Source organism: Choloepus didactylus, chromosome 2 (assembly GCF_015220235.1).
Source record: "Choloepus didactylus isolate mChoDid1 chromosome 2, mChoDid1.pri, whole genome shotgun sequence".
Classification (NCBI taxonomy): domain Eukaryota; kingdom Metazoa; phylum Chordata; class Mammalia; order Pilosa; family Megalonychidae; genus Choloepus; species Choloepus didactylus.
Window position 1 is genome coordinate 148,731,765 of NC_051308.1, and position 20,779 is coordinate 148,752,543.

General features: G+C 37.7%; 1 protein-coding gene across 4 annotated transcripts in view; it reads right to left on the reverse strand.

The window, feature by feature from the left end:
* The window catches only part of FNBP1L (formin binding protein 1 like), a 132,023-nt gene that overhangs the window by 55,130 nt on the left and 56,114 nt on the right, over positions 1 to 20,779 (reverse strand). For all 4 annotated transcript variants that reach the window (XM_037826616.1, XM_037826614.1, XM_037826613.1 and 1 more), the window contains exon 2: positions 8,097 to 8,212. In XM_037826616.1, the coding sequence (XP_037682544.1) occupies positions 8,097 to 8,212 (116 nt within the window). The remainder of the gene's footprint in view (positions 1 to 8,096; positions 8,213 to 20,779) is intronic.

The following is a 20,779-nucleotide window of genomic DNA, read 5'->3' on the forward strand; positions in this document are numbered from 1 at the left end:
AAAAATTAAAATGGTTATTATCAGTTAACAGAACAGAAAGGCAAATAAATTACCATTTGATTAGTTGTTACTCTAGTAAAACTTGGCCATCCAGAAACCCCCAAGGCTTGCGTTACTCTGGACAAACATTACAGATTGAAGTTTTACCTCATAAATTACCAATTTTTACTTCATCATTTGTGATAGGATTTTCTTTTGAAATATATCATCTTTGTTTAAGAACAAGTGTTTTACGTTACAAAATACATAATCATTGAAAAGATTGTAACAATTCAAAAGTGTATAAAGTAAAAAGTAAAAGTTACTTCCTTACCACCCCCCATTCCCATTCCTCAGGGGTAACAACTGTACAACTTGGCGTGTAGCCTAGAAATCTTCCTAAATACATACAAATTATATACATAACATACACATAGCTTAAAAAAAAAAAAACCCACAATAAGGAGGTGTTAGGGATTGAATCATGTACCCCACAAAGTCAAGTTCAAATCTTAATCTCTACATTGTGGGATGGAGAACATCTTCTTGACCAAAAGGAGGATGTGAAAGGAAATGAAATAAGCTTCAGTGGCAGAGATTCCAAAAGGAGCCGAGAGGTCACTCTGGTGGGCACTCTTACGCCCAATATAGACAACCCTTTCTGGGTTCTAATGAATTGGAAGAGCTAGCAGTAAATACCTGAAACTATCAAACTACAACCCAGAACCCATGAATCTTGAAGACAATTGTATAAAACTGTAGCTTATGAAGGGTGACAATATGACTGGGAAAGCCATATGGACCACACTCCCCTTTGTCTAGTTTATGGATGGATGTGTAGAAAAATGCAGGGAGGAAAAAAAAACAAAAAACAAACAAACAAAAAAACAACAACAAAAAGGCACCCAGTGTTCTTTTTTACTTTCATTGCTCTTTTTCATTTTAATTTTTATTATTATTTGTGTATGTGTGGTAATGAAAATGTCAAAAATTAATTTTGGTGATAAATGAACAACTATATAATGATACTGTAAACAATTGAATGTACACTTTGTTTTGTATGACTGCATGGTATGTGAATATATCTCAATAAAATGAATAAAAAAAAAATCTTAATCTACATTACTGTAGGTGAGAACCCATTTGTAAACAGGGCCTTCTGAATATGTTGTTATTAGTTAAGAAGTGACCAAACTGAATGGGCAGGAACGTTCAATCCATATGACTGGAATCATTATAAAGGAAAGGAAATTCAGGCATCAATCAGAAGTCAGAAGTCAGAAGCCAGAGAGAGCCACTGGAGGAGACCAAGTAACCAGGTAACGGAGATAAGAGAATAAAATCAAGGAATCCCAAGGACTGCAGCAAAAGATGCTACAGACTCCAGGAGAAAGCATGGCTTGTCGAGACCTTGATTTTGGACTTCTAGCCTTCAAAACCATGAGACAAGAAATTCACACTGTTTAAGCCAACTCACTGTGTGGTATTTATCATAGCAGCCTTAACAAACTAAGATAGGAAGTCTTACTGTATATTCAGTTCTGCAACTTGCTTTTTATACTTGTGGATCAAATATCCTTTTAAATCTAAAAATGCTGGTAGACTTAATTTTTAAATTACAAACACCACAGGAGTTGTTGTTGTTTTTTTTTTTTGCCCCCTCATTCAGCTACTGACAGGAACTTTTAGGCTAACACTTGTATTTTCCCCCTGCAGCTAACAGTTTTATGCATACATCTTTGTACACTTGGGTTTTTCCAGAGAAGAAAGTACTGGATTAAAGGGCAGACACATTTTTAATTTTGAAAGACACTGCCAAGTCCCGTCTTCTTTAGAATAATGTTTTAACTTTTTTCTTAAGAACACAGCCTCAACCTTAACAATACCCATTCTTTTAAGGCTGCTGTAATAGTGATATCCTTAGGGCTACAGAAGTAGATAGCATTATTCTCTCCTACATTAAATAACCCTAAATTAAATTACATGCGCTTTTTGAAATTTTAAAACACTTTTACTGTTTGTCACTTCAACAATTTGCTAGAATTGGGATCAAATTAAAAATTAAATGAGCAAAATTAAATGAAGGAAAGTTTACTTGTTTACACATGAGTACATTTTATGACTGCTACTTTAACTTCTCAGAGGCCCTTAATACTTCTAGAAGGTGAGGTTTCCAGATTATAACTTTTAAAAAGGTGAAATGTAATCACCATTATTATAAATATACTAGTAACTTCCTTGTTCATATACTCCATGTGAAAAAAACATTGTTTAAAAACACAGAAGAGCGAAATGGATCAGGACATTAGCATAATGTCACTATTCCAGTAAATGTCATAATTAGTATTAGCATTAGTATATCATTACAAAAATACTCTAAGTAACTATGCTGGTTTAAATCTGTCATGTACCTAGAAAAGCCATGTTCTTTTAATCCAATCTTGTGGGGGCAGACCTACTGTGGGTAGGACCTTTTGATTAGGTTGTTTCCATGGAGATGTGGCCCCATCCATTCAAGGTGGGCCTTAATCCCCTTGTTGGAGTCCTTTATGATAGGATAAAAGCAGAGACATTTTAGAGGTGCTAAGACAAAAGCCCAGAGACACTTTGGAGAAAGCCAGGGAAATCAGAAGCTAAATCTGGGAGAGGACCAGAAGATGTCAGCCATGTGCCTTCCATGTGACAGAGGAACCCCAGAAGCCATTGGCCTTTCTTCAGAGAAGGTTATCATCCTGCTGATGCCTTAATTAGGACATTTTCATGGCCTTAGAACAATAAATTTGTGAACCAATAAACCCCCATTGTAAAAGCCAATCCATTTCTGGTATATTGCATTCTGGCAGCTTTAGCAAACCGAAACAGTAACCTATTCATCATAACAGTCTATTCCATCACTACACTCAATCATCAGGTAGTTTAACCATGGGCTACTGTAGTATATATATGTGCTTTACCACTCAAATATTCCTCCTTCTTTCTGGAAACACTACCTAAAATTCCTTTTGGGTAACTACTCTTCCCCCATTATTAGCTATAAATTAATCCATACATCCCCAACTCAGTGAATTGTTCACAACAAGCACATATCCTACCAGAATCAGTATGACACAATGAGACATTTGCTGGGATTTCTGGTGAAAACAAGTTGGTGCAGTTTTGTATTCTCCCCTCCTTCCACCCCCCTCTCTCCCTTATTCTACTTCCTTTTCTTCTTTGCCCCCAAAAGGTACTAACACAGAAGACTATCATTATTCCCCAGAATTGTTGGTATAAGGTGATATGAAATATAGAGCTAAGGGGATAGAGAGGATGGTACTGAATAGAACCTGAGGATTAAGGCAACAAGGGGAAGCAGTGCCAGGATATGAAGCCTGGAGACATTACCTACGCTCAACAAACTCTGAACACGATAAACCTAAACAGACCCACATTATGTCACATTATAATCAATACAATGAATATCAAATGCCAAAGACAAAAAAAATATTCTGAAAGCCAAAAAAAAGAAGCAATTTGTCACATACAAGGAAGCCTCAATAAGATGAAGTGCTGATTTCTCATTAGAAACCATGCAGGCAAGAAGGCAGTGAGATAACATATTTAAAGTGCTGAAAGTAAAAAATTGCCCACCAAGAATTCTATATCCAGCAAAACTGTCTTTCAAAATGAAGGAGAGACTAAGGCATTCCCAATAAATGAAAGTGGAGGGAGTTTGTCACTACTAGACCAAATTTACAAGAGATGCCAAATAGAGTTCTATAGATTGAGGACAATAGAAAACAGATCAAAACAAAGTGAAAAAAAATAAAGATCTCCAATAAGGGTAACAACATGGGTATATTTTTTATTTGTAACTCCACTTTTTACTACCTAAAGGATCTAAAAGGCAAATATGCATAAAATGTAATGATAGAATAACGATTACAGCGATGCACCAGCTGGACGACGGCTCCTAGCTCCAGAGGAGCTGTATACTTGGTGAAACCGGGAGTCGGCATTCTGAAACAAGTGAGTAAGCTGGCTGGAAGACCCGCAGCCGCGCGGCGGGCTGGGGAAGCCAGGGTTCAGCCTTTGGAGACCGGCTGGCTCTTTTAAAAAAAAAAAAAAAAAAAAAAAGGGCAAAACCCAGGAGCAGCTACATCTGCGATCGTCGGAACCACGCAGTAAACACAGCAAGAGGGGGCTGGGCCGGCCTCTCGGTGTCTGGCCGGGAAGATAGCCACAGCAGATACCCTTCGGTCCGAGGGAACGGAGGGAGAGCCGGAAGCAGAAAAAAACCCTACGACTAGCAGCTGGCCTCCCAGGAGGGCTGCATAAACTCCTGCCGGGGCCGTGCCCACAGCTCAGAGCCCTGCCAGTCGTCCCGGAGCTGGGAAGGAGGAACTGTGCAAGGAGGAGGGGGCTGAGATGCCCCGTTTGGCCATTTTTGCCTCAGGCTGACAGCACGCCGCCACACGGCCCGGCAGCCCAGGGCTTCCCTTGTGGGACGGCACGCACTGGTGACGTAGCACGGCATTCCCTCGGCTGAGCTCCTGGAGGAACGCGGCTGGGAGGGGGGATCTGCTTGGAGAACCCAGGGATGCTATGCCAAGTCCAGTTTGTTTGTGGGACAGCGAGAGAGAGGGTCTAGGGCTGAAATGAAATGAAGGCTTAGACTCTTGTGGCGGTCTTGAATCTCCGGGATCCAGGGGGATTTGAACATTAAAACTGACCTTCCTCCCTGGCCACCCATACACGCGCCCCACATTTAGGGCAGATGGCTCCAGCAACACACCCAAACTGAGTTCTCCAACTGAACCCACAAGAATCATTTCCCCAAACATCGCGAGAACAAGGTTGAGAACTGACTTGAGGGATATAGGTGACTCACAGATGCCATCTGTTGTTTAGAGAAAGTGTACGTCACCAAAATGTGTCCCTGAAAAATTAGATCGATATCCCTTTTTCTTTACAACTTGAAAGAACCCTATCAAGCAAAACAAATGCCAAGAGGCCAAAAACAACATAAAATCTTAATGCATATGATAAAACCAGACGATATGGAGAATCCAACTCCAAACACACAAATCAAAATATGGGAAGATACACTATACCTCGCAAAATTAATCAAAGAACTACAACAGAGGAACAAAAACATGGCAAAGGATTTAAAGGACATCAAGAAGACCATGGCCCAGGATATAAGTGACATAAAGAAGACTCTCAAAGAGCATAAAGAAGACATTGCAAGAGTAAATAAAAAAACAGAAGATCTTATGGAAATAAACGAAACTGTTGGCCAAATTAAAAAGACTATGGATATTCACAATACAAGACTAAGGAAGCTGAACAACATCTCAGTGTCCTAGAAGTCCACAGAACAGAAAATGAAAGAACAAAAGAAAGAATGGAGAAAAAAATTGAAAAAATCGAAATGGATCCCAGGGATATGATAAATAAAATAAAACGTCCAAACTTAAGACTCATTGGTGTCCCAGAACGGGAAGAGAAGGGTAAAGGTCTAGAAAGAGTATTCAAAGAAATTGTTGGGGAAAACTTCCCCAACCTTCTACACAACATAAATACACAAAGCACAAATGCCCAGCGAACTCCAAATAGAATAAATCCAAATAAACCCACTCTGAGACATATTCTGATCAGACTCTCAAATACTGAAGAGAAGGAGCAAGTTCTGAAAGCAGCAAGAGAAAAGCAATTCACCACATACAAAGGAAACAACATAAGACTAAGTAGTGACTACTCAGCAGCCACCATGGAGGCGAGAAGGCAGTGGCATGACATATTTAAAATTCTGAGAGAGAAAAATTTCCAACCGAGAATACTTTATCCAGCAAAACTCTCCTCCAAATTTGAGGGAGAGCTTAAATTTTTCACAGACAAACAAATGCTGAAAGACTTTGCCAATAAAAGACCTGCCCTACTTCAGATTCTGAGGGGAGCCCTGCCGGCGGACAGACAGGGAAAGGAGAAAGAGATATAGAGAATTTTAACAGACATATATAGCACCTTAAATCCCAAATAACCAGGACACTCATTTTTCTCTAGTGGTCACAGATCTTTCTCCAGAAGGGACCGTAAGTTGGGACATAAAACAAGCCTCAAGAAATTAAAAAAAAAATTGAATACACTCAAAGCACATTCTCCAACCACAATGGAATACAAACAGAAGTCAATAATTTTTGAACTGTAACTCCACTAGTTACTTCCTAGATGATATAAAATACACAAACTCTAAGGATAAATCAGTGGTTTTGAACTCAATGTAAAATATGTAATTTTAGACAACGATATAAAGGTGGGGGAATGAAGGAGTATAGGAACACAGTTTATGTGTCCTATTGAAGTGAAGGTGGTTATCAAAGAAAAACAAGATTGATATGGATTTAAGAGGTTAATTTTAAGCCCCACAGTAAACACAAAGAAATTATCAAAGAATATAACCATAGAGATGAAAAGTAGAGTTTGGGTTAAGAGAAATGGGGGAAGGGGCAATGGGGAGTTAAGAAATGAGTGCAAGGTTGCAGTTTGAGGTGAAGGGAAATTTCTAGTAATGGATGGTGGGAAAGAGCATTACAATATTCTAAACGTGATTAATCCCACTAATGAAAGGTTAGGCAGGGGGTGGAATGGGAAGATTTAGGCTGTGTATATGTTTCCACAAGTGAGAAAAAAAAAAAGACAGCAATTAGATGACAACTGAATGCTAAGGATGAACTTGGATGGGACTGGAGGATAGAGGACAGGTGGCTCAAAGGGACACAGTTGAGACATAAGGAAAAGGAAATATAGAATGTAAGCTTTGTATCATTGTTGAATCTCTTGTACTTCTTAGCTGCGCTTAATGGGATTGCATAAAAGAATGTTCTTGTTCATGGGAAGTGTATATGTGAATTATAATGTATGTTCAAGGACGTGTGCAGCTAACTCTCATATGTTCGGAAGACAGCAACAGATGATGGATGATAGGGAGGTAGGGAGGGAGGGAAAGAAATAGCAATGTGATAGCATGTTAAAGTTGATAGATTGAGCTATCGAGGGGGTCAGGGTATGATGGAATTCTGTGTATGGGGCTAGTATTGTTTTTGCAACTGTTCATATAACTTTGAGTTTATTTCAAAATAAAAAAAAATGTAATGATAAATCAATGGTTTTGGACTCATAATACAAAGACACACAAATTTTGACAATAACTACATAAAGGTGGGGGGGATTATGTTGGTATAAGAGCAAACAATATTGTTACAAATTCAGTACATTAAATTTAAGCCCCATGGTAACCATAAACAAAATATCAGACAATATGCAAACTCATATAGACAGAAAGTAGACTACAGGTTAGGAGGGGTAATGGGGAAAGGGCAATGAAGAGTTAATGCAAAATGAGTCCTGAGTTTCTGTCTGGAGCGGGGGAATGGAAAAGGTCTAGTAATGGATGGTGTTGAGGGTACTTCAACACTGCAAATGTGATTACTCCCACTGAATGGTATGCTTGGGAGGGGTGGAGAGGGGAAGATTTTTGTTGTATAAATGTTTCTGCAATTTAAAAAAAGAGAAAGAGAGAAACTAAAGAGATAATGGAAATTAAATGCAATACATGATACTAGATAGGATTTAAAAATGGAAGAGAAAAATCCTCAAAAGGACATTAGGACATATGAAAAACATTGAAATATAGACTGCAAGCTTTATATAAATGTCAAATTTCTTAAACATAACTGTACTTAGGAAACATACATGGCTATTGTTCAAGGAGCATGACGCATACAACCTACACTCAAGAGTTCAGAAATGGATTGACAGACAGATGAACAGACGGATAGATGGAATGATACGGCAAATGTGGCAAAATGTTAAAATTGGTGGATCTGAGTATCTGGGGAGTAAGGGTAGGATGGAGTTCTCTGTATGGGGCTTGTATTATTTTTCTAACTGCCCTATGAGTCTGACAGTATTTCAAAAGAAAAAGTTTTTTTTTAAAAAAAGCTCCCTAATTCAATCTAATTCTGTTGAAAAACATAGAATTTAACCTCCGGAATACCACATTTATCTAAAATTATCTAATATTCAACTATTATATACGTAATATTTTTAAGAACTGATAAAAAAATTAAACTTACCTCAATTGTTTTGCATAGTTTTGTTCAATTTCTATTCTCTCTTTAACAAATTTGGCATATCTTTCCAAGAAGTCAATTCCCCATTGTGTATGCTTGTCTAAACTGTCGAATTGATCCTAGGAAATGAAGGTAAGAATGCATTGAAAATTAAAATTTCATCCACAAATAATCTGTGTGTATATATGTTCCAGTAAAATTTTATTTACAAAAACAGGTGGCAGGCTCCATTTGGCTGGCAAGTCTCTAGGCCACAGAGTACACAAGGGCATAGAAATGATATTTGTTACAGCTACTCCTACTCGCTATAACTATTTTAACCAGTGAATGCGTATATAAGGCTTTTCTCTGCCTGGACCCCACCCACCTCACCCTTTAAGATCTAGAAATAGGTTCTTCAGCATAAACCATGCTACATTATGACTGAATGCCTTTACTCATTTGGTGCCCCCTGGCTGCAACACTGTCCCCTGAACACATTTTTGTAATTAAATCTTATTCCTCCTTTGATACTCAGTTCAGGCATTATATCCTCCAGAAAATATTCCCTGAACTCTCAACATTGGAGTAAGTGGTCTTTCTCTAGGTTCCAGAGCCTCCTAAAAATTATTTTATTCACTTGACATATTATAATGAGGGCAGGAACAGTGAATATTTATTCAACTGTAGATTCCCAAGACCTAACACTGGACCTGGCATGACAGCAGGCACTCAGCGAAGGACTGTTTAGTTGAACAGAAATAAATATACCTGGGTTAAAATTTTGGGCTCTGCCATTTACCACATGTTTGACTTTGGACAACTGATCAAGATTCTTTGAACTTTTTTCCTTCTTGAAATTGAAGAACCAAGCTGAAAACATTGCATCTTTATACTTTTAACAAATTGGGTTAAACCCCACTGAACCTGACTTTGAAACAAATTAGAAATTTCTGCTTCCAAATGTTTTAAGTATGCAGGTATAATATTTGTAGGTAGCCTTTCTAGGAAGTCTAAAATCCTATATGTTTTCAGATAAGCTCAAGGCAAAAGTGAAGTGCAGGGTCCTCTTCCGTCTCTTCTGAGCCTGCATCTTGTCCTGGTCTTGCACTGGCCTGTGGCCGTGCTCATGGCCTTAGGAATTCCCCCATTTACAGGAATCTGAATGTTCCCTCTACAATCCAGGAAACAGACCCCACCACCACCACCACTGCGGGTCTTAAAGCAGGTAACCCTTTGCCCCAGGCTGCTTTGACTTAATTGTGTCTTATCTGCTTTAGCTGTCAGCTGCTAGCAGGGAAAGTTCTGGGAGGGTGAGACAGAAATAAGTTTTTTGGTTCAGTCCTTCAGGATGGATGCTGTCTGACAGAGTGGCACAAACAGGCCCTCCAGTATGTGTACAGGGGTTACTCTGCTCCCTCTGGAAAAGGACCCACAATGGTGAGCTACTCCCACATTTTTAAAACTAAGTGTTCTTGATTAGGCACTCATGCAGTTACTACACCCTTAAACTGTTTTCCAGAGTTTTGAGAAAGATGGCTCTGCCACTTTTTGCCAGTTGTTCAAAGATTCTGTGGAGGATCAGCACCCAGGAGTGTTTTACACCCCCATCTTTCTTCAAGCATACCCCATTTTATTGTGCTTCACAGAATTTTTTTTTTTTTTTAACAAATTGAAGGTTTGTGGCAAACCTGCTTTGAACAAGTCTATATAAGCATCATTTTTCCAACAGCATGTGCTCACTTCACGTCTCTGTGTCACATTTTAATTAAGGTATGTACACTGTTTTTTAGACATAATGCTATTGCGCACTTAATAGACTACAGTATAGTGTAAACATAACTTTTATATGCACTGGGAAACCAAAAAATTCGTATGATTCACTTTATTGTGATACTCATTTTACTGCAGTGTTCTGGAACCGAACTTACAATATCTCCGAAGTATGCCTGTACCATAGTTTAGTTTTTAAGTAAATGGATCCCAAATAAACAGCCATGTAAAAAAGATAGCAATCAACTTTAAAGTGCAGCATAAAGGCAAAATATCCAAGTTGGGCTACATGTGAAACAAATTATTTGCTTTGTTTAACCACTGTGAAAAAAAATCTGATTTGCAGCAACAGTACTTCCAAAACACAGTTTAGAAACAGAAATTTAAAAATATTACCATATTAGATAGCCATATGTGTTTTCTCTTAAATTCACAAATTGTAGATAAGAATTCATGTCAAATATACGTTAAATGTTATAAAATTTTAAATATAAAAGAAGCATTTTTAAATTAAATTTTATTTAATCCACTGAATGACATATCCGGGTTTGACCAGACATATAATACATTAAGAAACAGTATAAACATCACAAACTTTCAATGCTGAATGATTTAAATTTTGAAAGGAAGTGAGGATAATTTAGCAATATTCATATAAATAATAAAAAGGCAAAGTGAAGGGTAAACAATCCAAACAAGATTCACACTTGAAAGGTTAAAATATCAGTGAACCAATTTTCATTTTAAATTCTGTAATTTTACAAAATATTTTACTTAAGTTACCTTTTTCTCTAAGCAGAACCCAACAAAATACACACATCCATTCTGAAGAAGCAAAAGAACTTAATACAATCTTATCAGTCTAAATTCTAAAACACTAAAGTTCAAGTTTTTCATGTTATATACCAGTTCCTAAACAACCTTTAGAATAGCTTCATTTGTTCACAATGATGTAAGTATATTTATGGGTTTCAAGGACTTGATAAATGGTAGAAAAAGAAAAGAACCTAGAGATAAAAATGAATATCATGACAGCCTAGCACACAGTTGCTTACTGAATAATCATTTACTTGTATAGCACTTTGGAGTTTACAAACTGTTGTCACATATATTCCCAGGTGTTACCTATTGATAAGGAAGGCATTTTACAAATGAGGGAACTGTGAATTTCTTGAAATTAAGAAATTCACTCAAAGTTCTTACTCCAAATCTCATTTGCTTTCTATTGTAACACAACATTATTTAGTAAATAAGTTTAATAATGTTTATTAGTAAACAACGGTCCCATACCCCTCATTCTATAAACATGGAAATTGAGGCCCAAAATGTTTAAATTATCTTCCCATACCTGTCTAGCGACCAAAAAGTCTCACCTGTAGTAATAATGAGAATATGCAAATTCAAAGTCAGAAATTAGAAAACAGGTTACCAAGGGCAGGGGGTAGGGGTGGGAAATGGAGAATTAATACTTAATTGGTTCATAGCTGCTGACTGGAGTGATGGAAAAGTTTTGCTAATGGTAGCAAAGTATAATGAATCCAAATAATACCACTGCACTGTGTACTTAAAACTGTTTAAAATGGGAAATTTTATGCTGTATATATGCTACTGCAATCAAAATTAAAAAAAAAAAAACACACAAAACAGAACTATATGACACAGAGTGAACCCTAATGTAAACAACAGACTTTAATAATATAATTATAATAATATTGGTTCATCAACTACAGCAAATGTAATCATACTAATGCAAAACGTTGTTAATAGGGAAAATTTGGTGGGGGGCAGGGGAGGAATATATGGGAACTCTGTACTTTCTGCATGATTTTTCTCTAAACCTACAACAGCTCTAAAAAATAAATTTTAAAAAAATGTATTGGCTAAATTAACTCTTATTATCACTGCCAGTTTTATGTTCTAAGTATCCAAATGAAAAACTCTTGAGAATAACTTGTTCACAATGACATACTTCTTTTACCACAGAGAAATATAGGGCTAAAAAATTTTGTTGGTCAATGGGGAGCTTTGATGAAAGAAACAAATTAAAAATCTCAAAATTAAAAATTGCCTAACCCAACACCCATTCAAGGCTTAAACTCTCTTTACAACATTCCTGACATGAAGTCAATTTAGCCTTCAGTGGTCTTAACTTTAGTGATTAAAACAACAACTCCAGAAACATGAGAAAAGATGGCTGGCAATCAAGGAATGATTTTAAATAACACAATATGAAGTAAAAAGTTATTAAATTAAGGTATAAGAATTAAAATCATGAAGTCTTAGATTTGCAAAGATAATACCCTTCAGTTTCAAAGTATGAGATCATACTTCTCCCTACTCCATGCCAGCAAATTCTTTGAGTCTATAGAAAAAGGTTGAGAGGAGAAGATTATAAGCAGTATTCTGAAACCATCAACGTATTAGAAATGTAGAAGAATAACAAGTTATCAAAATAGGCAACTTATCCTCACTTCCTTATTCTCTCTACATTTAGCACTGGTCTTATTCCATGGATTAATTCTAGACTACTACCCAAGTATAATCTCTTCTGTAATTTCTCGGTGTCTTCTCTCCCCTCTCGGGTCCCTGTTCTAGCCTGCTTCAATACCAAACTTCTGTGAAATGTTCTCTCCATCAGTGGTGTACCCTAATTTAAATCTCATCATCTTATATTTAAACTCAAGAAAGTTCTCATTTTCAGTTTCCTTCCATCACTCTTTTTAAATTTTGTAAAATGTTATTTACCTAAAAGTAATTTTATCTTATTCCCTAATGACACAAGTAAAATGATCTAAATTAGAGCTGACATCAGCATTAACTTAAATGTCCACACTACAGACAGAATGCATTATATGTTGCTCCAAGATTCTACTGTTATAGCAACAAGTAATAAATACTACATCTACTCATTCCACACTATAGACAGAATGCATTATATGTTGCTCCAAGATTCTACTGTTATAGCAACAAGTAATAAATACTACATCTACTCAATCTTTTTACTATGGTATTTTTAATGACATCTAATTGAAAATAATTATTGTATATCACAAAAGGTAATTTTTTGAAGTTACTCTTTAATATTCAATCCTTGTCTTTCTAGTTACTTTCATACTTAGCCTTACATCCAAATGAAGTCCCAATAAAGTACTGTTGGTAAAGTACCAAGGGTCACAATCGTCCCATCAAAGAATTTTCCTCACTAAAAAGCAGAATGACTTTGCTGTCCTAGTTTGGGCTTTCTCTATGGCTCTGATTTTCTGCCAAAGTTTCTCCAGCACTTCTGAATACCAAACTATTACCAAAAATGTTTTTGAAGATCTAATGTAACTGACCCCCCCCCCCCTTAATTCATGTAAAACTAAAGGAACTTTTCATTTTTAAGCTTCATGGAGCTAAGGAACCAACTTACAATTCAGGATCAATAACGTCTACTCCCCAAATAAACTGAAGAATTATTTGTAAGTTTTTTTAAAAAATCAACTTATTTGGATTTGTTTTCTTGTGGTTTTGTTCTTTTTTTTTTAAAGAGAGATGCAAACGTGTATTTGGGAAATATCTTGTATTTAAAAATTTTAATGAAATCTTAGATTAATGACCATTCAGATAATCCTTCCAATACCCTAGAACTCCTTCTTTGACCTCTCTTTCCCATGACTTTCTCCTCCATATCACCTGAACAACTTACTCCCACAGCAATCTTTGTTGTCATTATCAATAATTGTAACACTGCCAACGGTTAGCCCTGTCAGCTCAGTCCCTCTGGTACACATGCTCAATCATTTTTTTAAAACCCCTACCTCCAACCCGGAGACCTCAATATTGATTCTGGCACATGTTTACTATCCTTCACCCCCTTTCTGTCTTCCTTTCCATCTTTACACATCTTGGAATTCATAAACCATCATTATAATCATTTCCTTGCAAACACCCTCCATGTCGTTACTGTCCTTGCCCTCTCTTGCTTTACCTAACCACTACCCTGGTTTTATATCTAACTGTCCACCAACTCTTCCCATGAAGCTGAAGAAGGGTGGGGAAAATAAGAACACATAACCATGCCGACTGTTCATTCTTTAAAATTTGTGCCTATTAACATAAGAAGGCTTAAATGCTACTTAGCCCTATACGATTCAGTATCCCATTAATCCAGCTAACTTTCCCATACCTTCTTCTACTTTAAACTTACACTGCCTTCTGTTCATCCTCCTTTGAACTAATGACCATGCTTCCCTTAAAGAGAAGTAATCAGAAGATAACTTCCTCATGTTCCAACTCTACATTTACCACAATTGTGTTTTTATTCTGTCTTCCTGACTATTACTTACGATAAATTGTTCACATCCCTATCATTTTCACCTACCTGGAGAACTAGTGCAGTATCGGGTTCAGTTGTTAAAAAGTCCAAGGCCCTGAGCTTGCATGTGCTTGACGTATTCCAAGAAAAGGAGGAAGCTGAATAAAGAAGGGGAAGTAGAGCAGAAGTTGAAATGTAGGTGTGGGGGAATGGGAATGCAGATCTTATATGCCTTATTTTCTACAATAAGAGTGTTGGCTTTAACCCTGAGTGAGATGGAAACACAATGGAGGGTTCTGGGCATATGATTTACATGACCTGACACAAGTTTTTAAACAGATTACTCTGGTTTCTATGTTGATAAAAAACTGACTCAGAGTAAGGGGAGAAGCAGGGAGATCTTTTGGGAGGCTACTGCAACAACCCAGAGCAGAAATGAGGTTGGCTGGGTACAGGGTGATAGGAGTAGAGTGGTTTAAAGTGGGTAAGGTTCTGGATTTATTCTGAAGGAAGCAAACAACAAGATTTTCTGATGATTTAAGTACGGGTTGTAAAAGAAAGACAAGACATTAATTTTGGGACCTGAACTGGAAGGATGAAGTTGCTTTCAACTATAATGGGGGAGACTGAAGAACAGGTTTGGGGAAGGGGGTTAAATAAAAGTTTTGGCAATTAAGTTTGAAATGTCCTCAAGACATCCAGGTTGAGTAGGCAGCTGAATACATATGTCCAGAATTCAAGAGAAATGGCTGAGAACATGTGGTATTTAAAGGCATGATCTTGGATGCAATCTCAATTAAGTCCTGTCGCGCACCAAAATTTAGATGTCAACGAAATGAGGAAAAGGACACTGAGGAGTGACCAGTGAGGTGTAAGTAAAATCAGAAAAGTGTGGTGTCCTGAAAGAAAAATAATGTATTTTTTTTTCCAAGGAGGAAGAAGAGATCCATTTTTGTCAAATGCTGCTTAAAGTAAGAGGACTGAAAACTGACCCCTGGATTTAGCAACTTAAGGGTCACTGACAATCATAACAAGAGCAGTTTTGTTGAAGTAGTGAAGGCAAAGCCTGGCTGAAGTGGGTTCAGGAAAGATAACGAACAGAGAAACTGGAGACAGTGAGTGGCAACCACTTTCAACGAATTTTGCTTTAAAGGAGAGATGATATATGGGATTGACAGTTAAAGAGAGTGGGGTGACATGAAGGTGGTTTTTAAGGTGGGAGAAATAATAACATGATTATATGCTAATGGGAAATGATCAAAAAGAAAGGGAACATATAGAAAAAAGAGGAAAAACTGCTAAAGCAATGAGCACTGAATATGTCAGAGGGAAAGAGTGCCCAAGTACAGGTATGTGCCTTTGCTAAGAGCATGGGCACAGAAGATAAAGTAAACAGACCCATGTGTAGATAGCTTGGTAGATGAAACAGTAGGTGCCTGTGGAAATTTTCTTCTATTTGTTTCAATAAAATAGGAAGCAAAGTCATTAGTTAAGATTTATACATAGAGGAGGAAATATTAGAGGCTTCAAGAGAAAAAAAAGTCAGTCTCCATCTTTTATAATTTCTTATTCATAATTTAAACCAGTAAGCATCAAATAGGACAACATAAAAATATTACAATTCTTCAACTTCTCCAAGAATGGTTTATAAATGAGTAGCCAAAAATACTTAATAGAGCCATGTCTTTCAAAAGGCTAATAATTTAGCAGGTCAAAATAGATTCCACACAAAGAATAGAAACTAAATTCTATAAGTTGGTGGAGGAGACCATGAGAATGTGCCTCTCAGATTTCTAATCAAGGGAGAGCACAGTTGACCAAGAGTCTTAGCTGCTGAGCTTCCCATGGGTTGTTCCCCCCAGGGACAGCACTGTAAGGATATATAAAGACCCAGAACCTGGGACTCCAACAAGTGACTTTGGCCCAAGGACTTCCTAAAGATCTCCGCAGAACTGTGCCACAGCCTAAGGCACTTCATTCCTCCCACCCTCCCACAAGGATCAGACTTGCATAAATAAAAGAAAATTCTGGTAGCTCTTTTAGCCTCCCCAGGCTCTCTTCCCATTTCCTCTGACAGTCATTTCCCCTAATGCATCCATTGAGTGTTTCATCCCATTTTCAGGTCTGCTTCACAGAGATCTCAGACGAATACTGCTGAAATTTCTTTAAATGCAACAATTTAACAAGTCTTTAGGAATGAAACCCTTCCCTCTGAAAATCAAATTGGTGCTTTTATATCATATTTCTAATGAGACTAACTGACACCAAGTTACTGAGCAAAGCAAAACCTGCTGCTGGGAATTGAATCATGTTCCCCACAAAAAAGCATGTTCAGGTCCCAATCCCTGTTCTGTGGTATAAACCCATTTGTAAAAAGGAATTTGAAAACGTTACTAGTAAAGGTGTGGCCAAACTGAGTGATGGTGGGCCTTAATCCAATGTAGCTGAAGTCCTTATAAGCAAAAGAAGTTGGACAGAAGTTGGACAGAAGTTGGATGTGGAAGGAGAAGCCAGCCAGAAGCTGGAAGTCAATGGAACCCGGAAGAGAAAGAAGACTCCATCATGTATATTCCCACACACCCACCCTGGGAGGAAGCCAAGTCTTCTGGTCTTGGAAACTGAAACCCTGAGACAATAAATTCCTGTAGTTAAACCAATCAATTTGTTTTAGCAGCTTGAAAACTAAAACACATCTTCAAGGGTTTTACAAATTTGAATATAATGTAAGTCCTTTAACGTGCTCTGGTTCTCAAAAGCAGGCAAGAGAACATCTTTTAGTAAGGGAGATAGGAAAAGACTCAACTAGTGATCATTTGAGACCCTCTCTCACTTCAGTGAAGGGCTGATTAGGTATAATTTCACTGTCTCTATTTTTGTGTTTTTTCTCATTGTACAACAAACTTTAAAAACTAGCATTTTCAGTAACCTTACAAGACTGAAACCCCATATTTTATGCAATTTAAAATTCTGAATCTCACATCATGACAGGGTTTTGCTTTATCTGCTGAAAAAAGAATTTGAGGTCAAAATTTATCTTTTAATTCATTAAAAATAAGCTAAAGCTCTGAATCAAAAATTAATTTGGTATTCAAAATTATTTGCTCTTTTATATAAAGTAAGTTTGCTAGGAAGTTTCTGGCAAGTTTCCCCCTTCATCTTCAAGAGACCCAGGAAGAAATGGCCCTGTCTCTGGATGTGGTTGGATCAGGATAAGACACTTGGAACTTCTGTAGCCATCTTGAGACCATGAGGGAAAGTAGCCTGTTTTCCCCCTTTTATCTCCCCTAATCCATCTTCCACATGGTACACACAGTGATCTTTTAAAATATAAAACCCTCCTTTCAAGGTATTAGATGAGTCACCCTCATCATGCTCACAATGGTGCCAGGTATGAAAGAAAAGACTCTGATCTCAGTGCCACAGTTTCCAGTGAATAAAGGGTAATAACCAAAAAGTAAACAGATGATAGGGATCAGGGAGACAGTTGCCTATCAGTAAACGGCAGGATTATTTTTTTTTTTTTTTAATCATCATTTTATTGAGATATATTCACATACCACGCAGTCATATAAAACAAATTGTACTTTCGATTGTTTACAGTACCATTACATAGTTGTACATTCATCACCTAAATCAATCCCTGACACCTTCATTAGCACACACACAAAAATAACAAGAATAATAATTAGAGTGAAAAAGAGCAATTGAAGTAAAAAAGAACACTGGGTACCTTTGTCTGTTTGTTTGCTTCCCCTACTTTTCTACACATCCATCCATAAACTAGACAAAGTGGAGTTTGGTCCTTATGGCATTCCCAATCCCACTGTCACCCCTCATAAGCTACATTTTTATACCACTGTCTTCGAGATTCATGGGTTCTGGGTTGTAGTTTAATAGTTTCAGGTATCCACCACCAGCTACCCCAATTCTTTAGAACCTAAAAAAGGTTGTCTAAAGTGTGCGTAAGAGTGCCCACCAGAGTGATCTCTCGGCTCGTTTTGGAATCTCTCTGCCACTGAAGCTTATTTCATTTCCTTTCACATCCCCCTTTTGGTCAAGAAGATGTTCTCCGTCCCACGATGCCAGGTCTACATTCCTCCCCGGGAGTCATATTCCACGTTGCCAGGGAGATTCACTTCCCTGGGTGTCTGATCCCACGTAGGGGGGAGGGCAGTGATTTCACCTTTCAAGTTGGCTTAGCCAGAGAGAGAGGGCCACATCTGAGCAACAAAGAGGCATTCAGGAGGAGACTCTTAGGCACAAATACAGGGAGGCCTAGCCTCTCCTTTGCAGCAACCGTCTTCCCAAGGGTAAAACTTATGGTAGAGGGCTCAACCCATCAAACCACCAGTCCCCTATGTCTGTGGTCATGTTAGCAACCATGAAGGTGGGGTAGGCAAATACCCCTGCATTCTCCACAGGCTCCTCAAGGGGGCACTACATCTTTTTTTTTTTTTTTCCTTGTTTGTCTTTTTTCTTTCTTTTTTTTTTTTTTTAATTTTCCCTTCTTTTTTATTTTTATTTTTTTTTTTTAGGAAGTACATTTTTATTGATTTCACCTGATGTATTTTATTTTATTTTATTTTTTTTTTTAAATCATCATTTTATTGAGATATATTCACATACCACGCAGTCATACAAAACAAATTGTACTTTCGATTGTTTACAGTACCATTACATAGTTGTACATTCATCACCTAAATCAATCCCTGACACCTTCATTAGCACACACACAAAAATAACAAGAATAATAATTAGAGTGAAAAAGAGCAATTGAAGTAAAAAAGAACACTAGGTACCTTTGTCTGTTTGTTTGCTTCCCCTACTTTTCTACACATCGATCCATAAACTAGACAAAGTGGAGTTTGGTCCTTATGGCATTCCCAATCCCACTGTCACCCCTCATAAGCTACATTTTTATACAACTGTCTTCGAGATTCATGGGGTCTGGGTTGTAGTTTAATAGTTTCAGGTATCCACCACCAGCTACCCCAATTCTTTAGAACCTAAAAAAGGTTGTCTAAAGTGTGCGTAAGAGTGCCCACCAGAGTGATCTCTCGGCTCGTTTTGGAATCTCTCTGCCACTGAAGCTTATTTCATTTCCTTTCACATCCCCCTTTTGGTCAAGAAGATGTTCTCCATCCCACGATGCCGGGTCTACATTCCTCCCCGGGAGTCATATTCCACGTTGCCAGGGAGATTCACTTTCCTGGGTGTCTGATCCCACGTAGGGGGGAGGGCAGTGATTTCACCTTTCAAGTTGGCTTAGCCAGAGAGAGAGGGCCACATCTGAGCAACAAAGAGGCATTCAGGAGGAGACTCTTAGGCACAAATACAGGGAGGCCTAGCCTCTCCTTTGCAGCAACCGTCTTCCCAAGGGTAAAACTTATGGTAGAGGGCTCAACCCATCAAACCACCAGTCCCCTATGTCTGTGGTCATGTTAGCAACCATGGAGGTGGGGTAGGCGAATACCCCTGCATTCTCCACAGGCTCCTCAAGGGGGCACTACATCGTTTTTGTTTTTGTTTTTGTTTTTTTTTTATCCTTGTTTGTCTTTTTTCTTTTTTTTTTTTTTTAACTTTCCCTTCTTTTTTCAAATCAACTGTATGAAAAAAAAAGTTAGAAAGAAAACAAACATACAATAAAAGAACATTTCAAAGAGACCATAGCAAGGGAGTAAGAAAAAGACAAGTAACCTAAGATAACTGCTTAACTTCCAACATGTTCCTACTTTACCCCAAGAAAGTTACATACTATAGCAACATTTCAGTGAACTTGTTCCTACTACATCCATCAGAAATTAACAGACCATAGTCATTTCTGGGCATCCCCAGAACGTTAAATAGCTTATCTGTTCTTCTTGGATTATTGTTCCCCCTTCCTTAATTGCTCTCTACTGCTAGTTCCCCTACATTCTACATTATAAACCATTTGTTTTACATTTTTCAAAGTTCACATTAGTGGTAGCATATAATATTTCTCTTTTTGTGCCTGGCTTATTTCGCTCAGCATTATGTCTTCAAGGTTCATCCATGTTGTCATATGTTTCACCAGATCGTTCCTTCTTACTGCCGCGTAGTATTCCATCGTGTGTATATACCACATTTTATTTATCCACTCATCTGTTGAAGGACATTTGGGTTGTTTCCATCTCTTGGCAATTGTGAATAATGCTGCTATGAACATTGGCGTGCAGATATCTGTTCGTGTCACTGCTTTCCGATCTTCCGGGTATATACCGAGGAGTGCAATCGCTGGATCGAATGGTAGCTCTATATCTAGTTTTCTAAGGAACTGCCAGACTGACTTCCAGAGTGGCTGAACCATTATACAGTCCCACCAACAATGAATAAGAGTTCCAATTTCTCCACATCCCCTCCAGCATTTGTAGTTTCCTGTTTGTTTAATGGCAGCCATTCTAACCGGTGTTAGATGGTATCTCATTGTGGTCTTAATTTGCATCTCTCTAATAGCTAGTGAAGCTGAACATTTTTTCATGTGTTTCTTGGCCATTTGTATTTCCTCTTCAGAGAACTGTCTTTTCATATCTTTTGCCCATTTTATAATTGGGCTGTCTGTACTATTGTCATTGAGTTGTAGGATTTCTTTGTATATGCAAGATATCAGTCTTTTGTC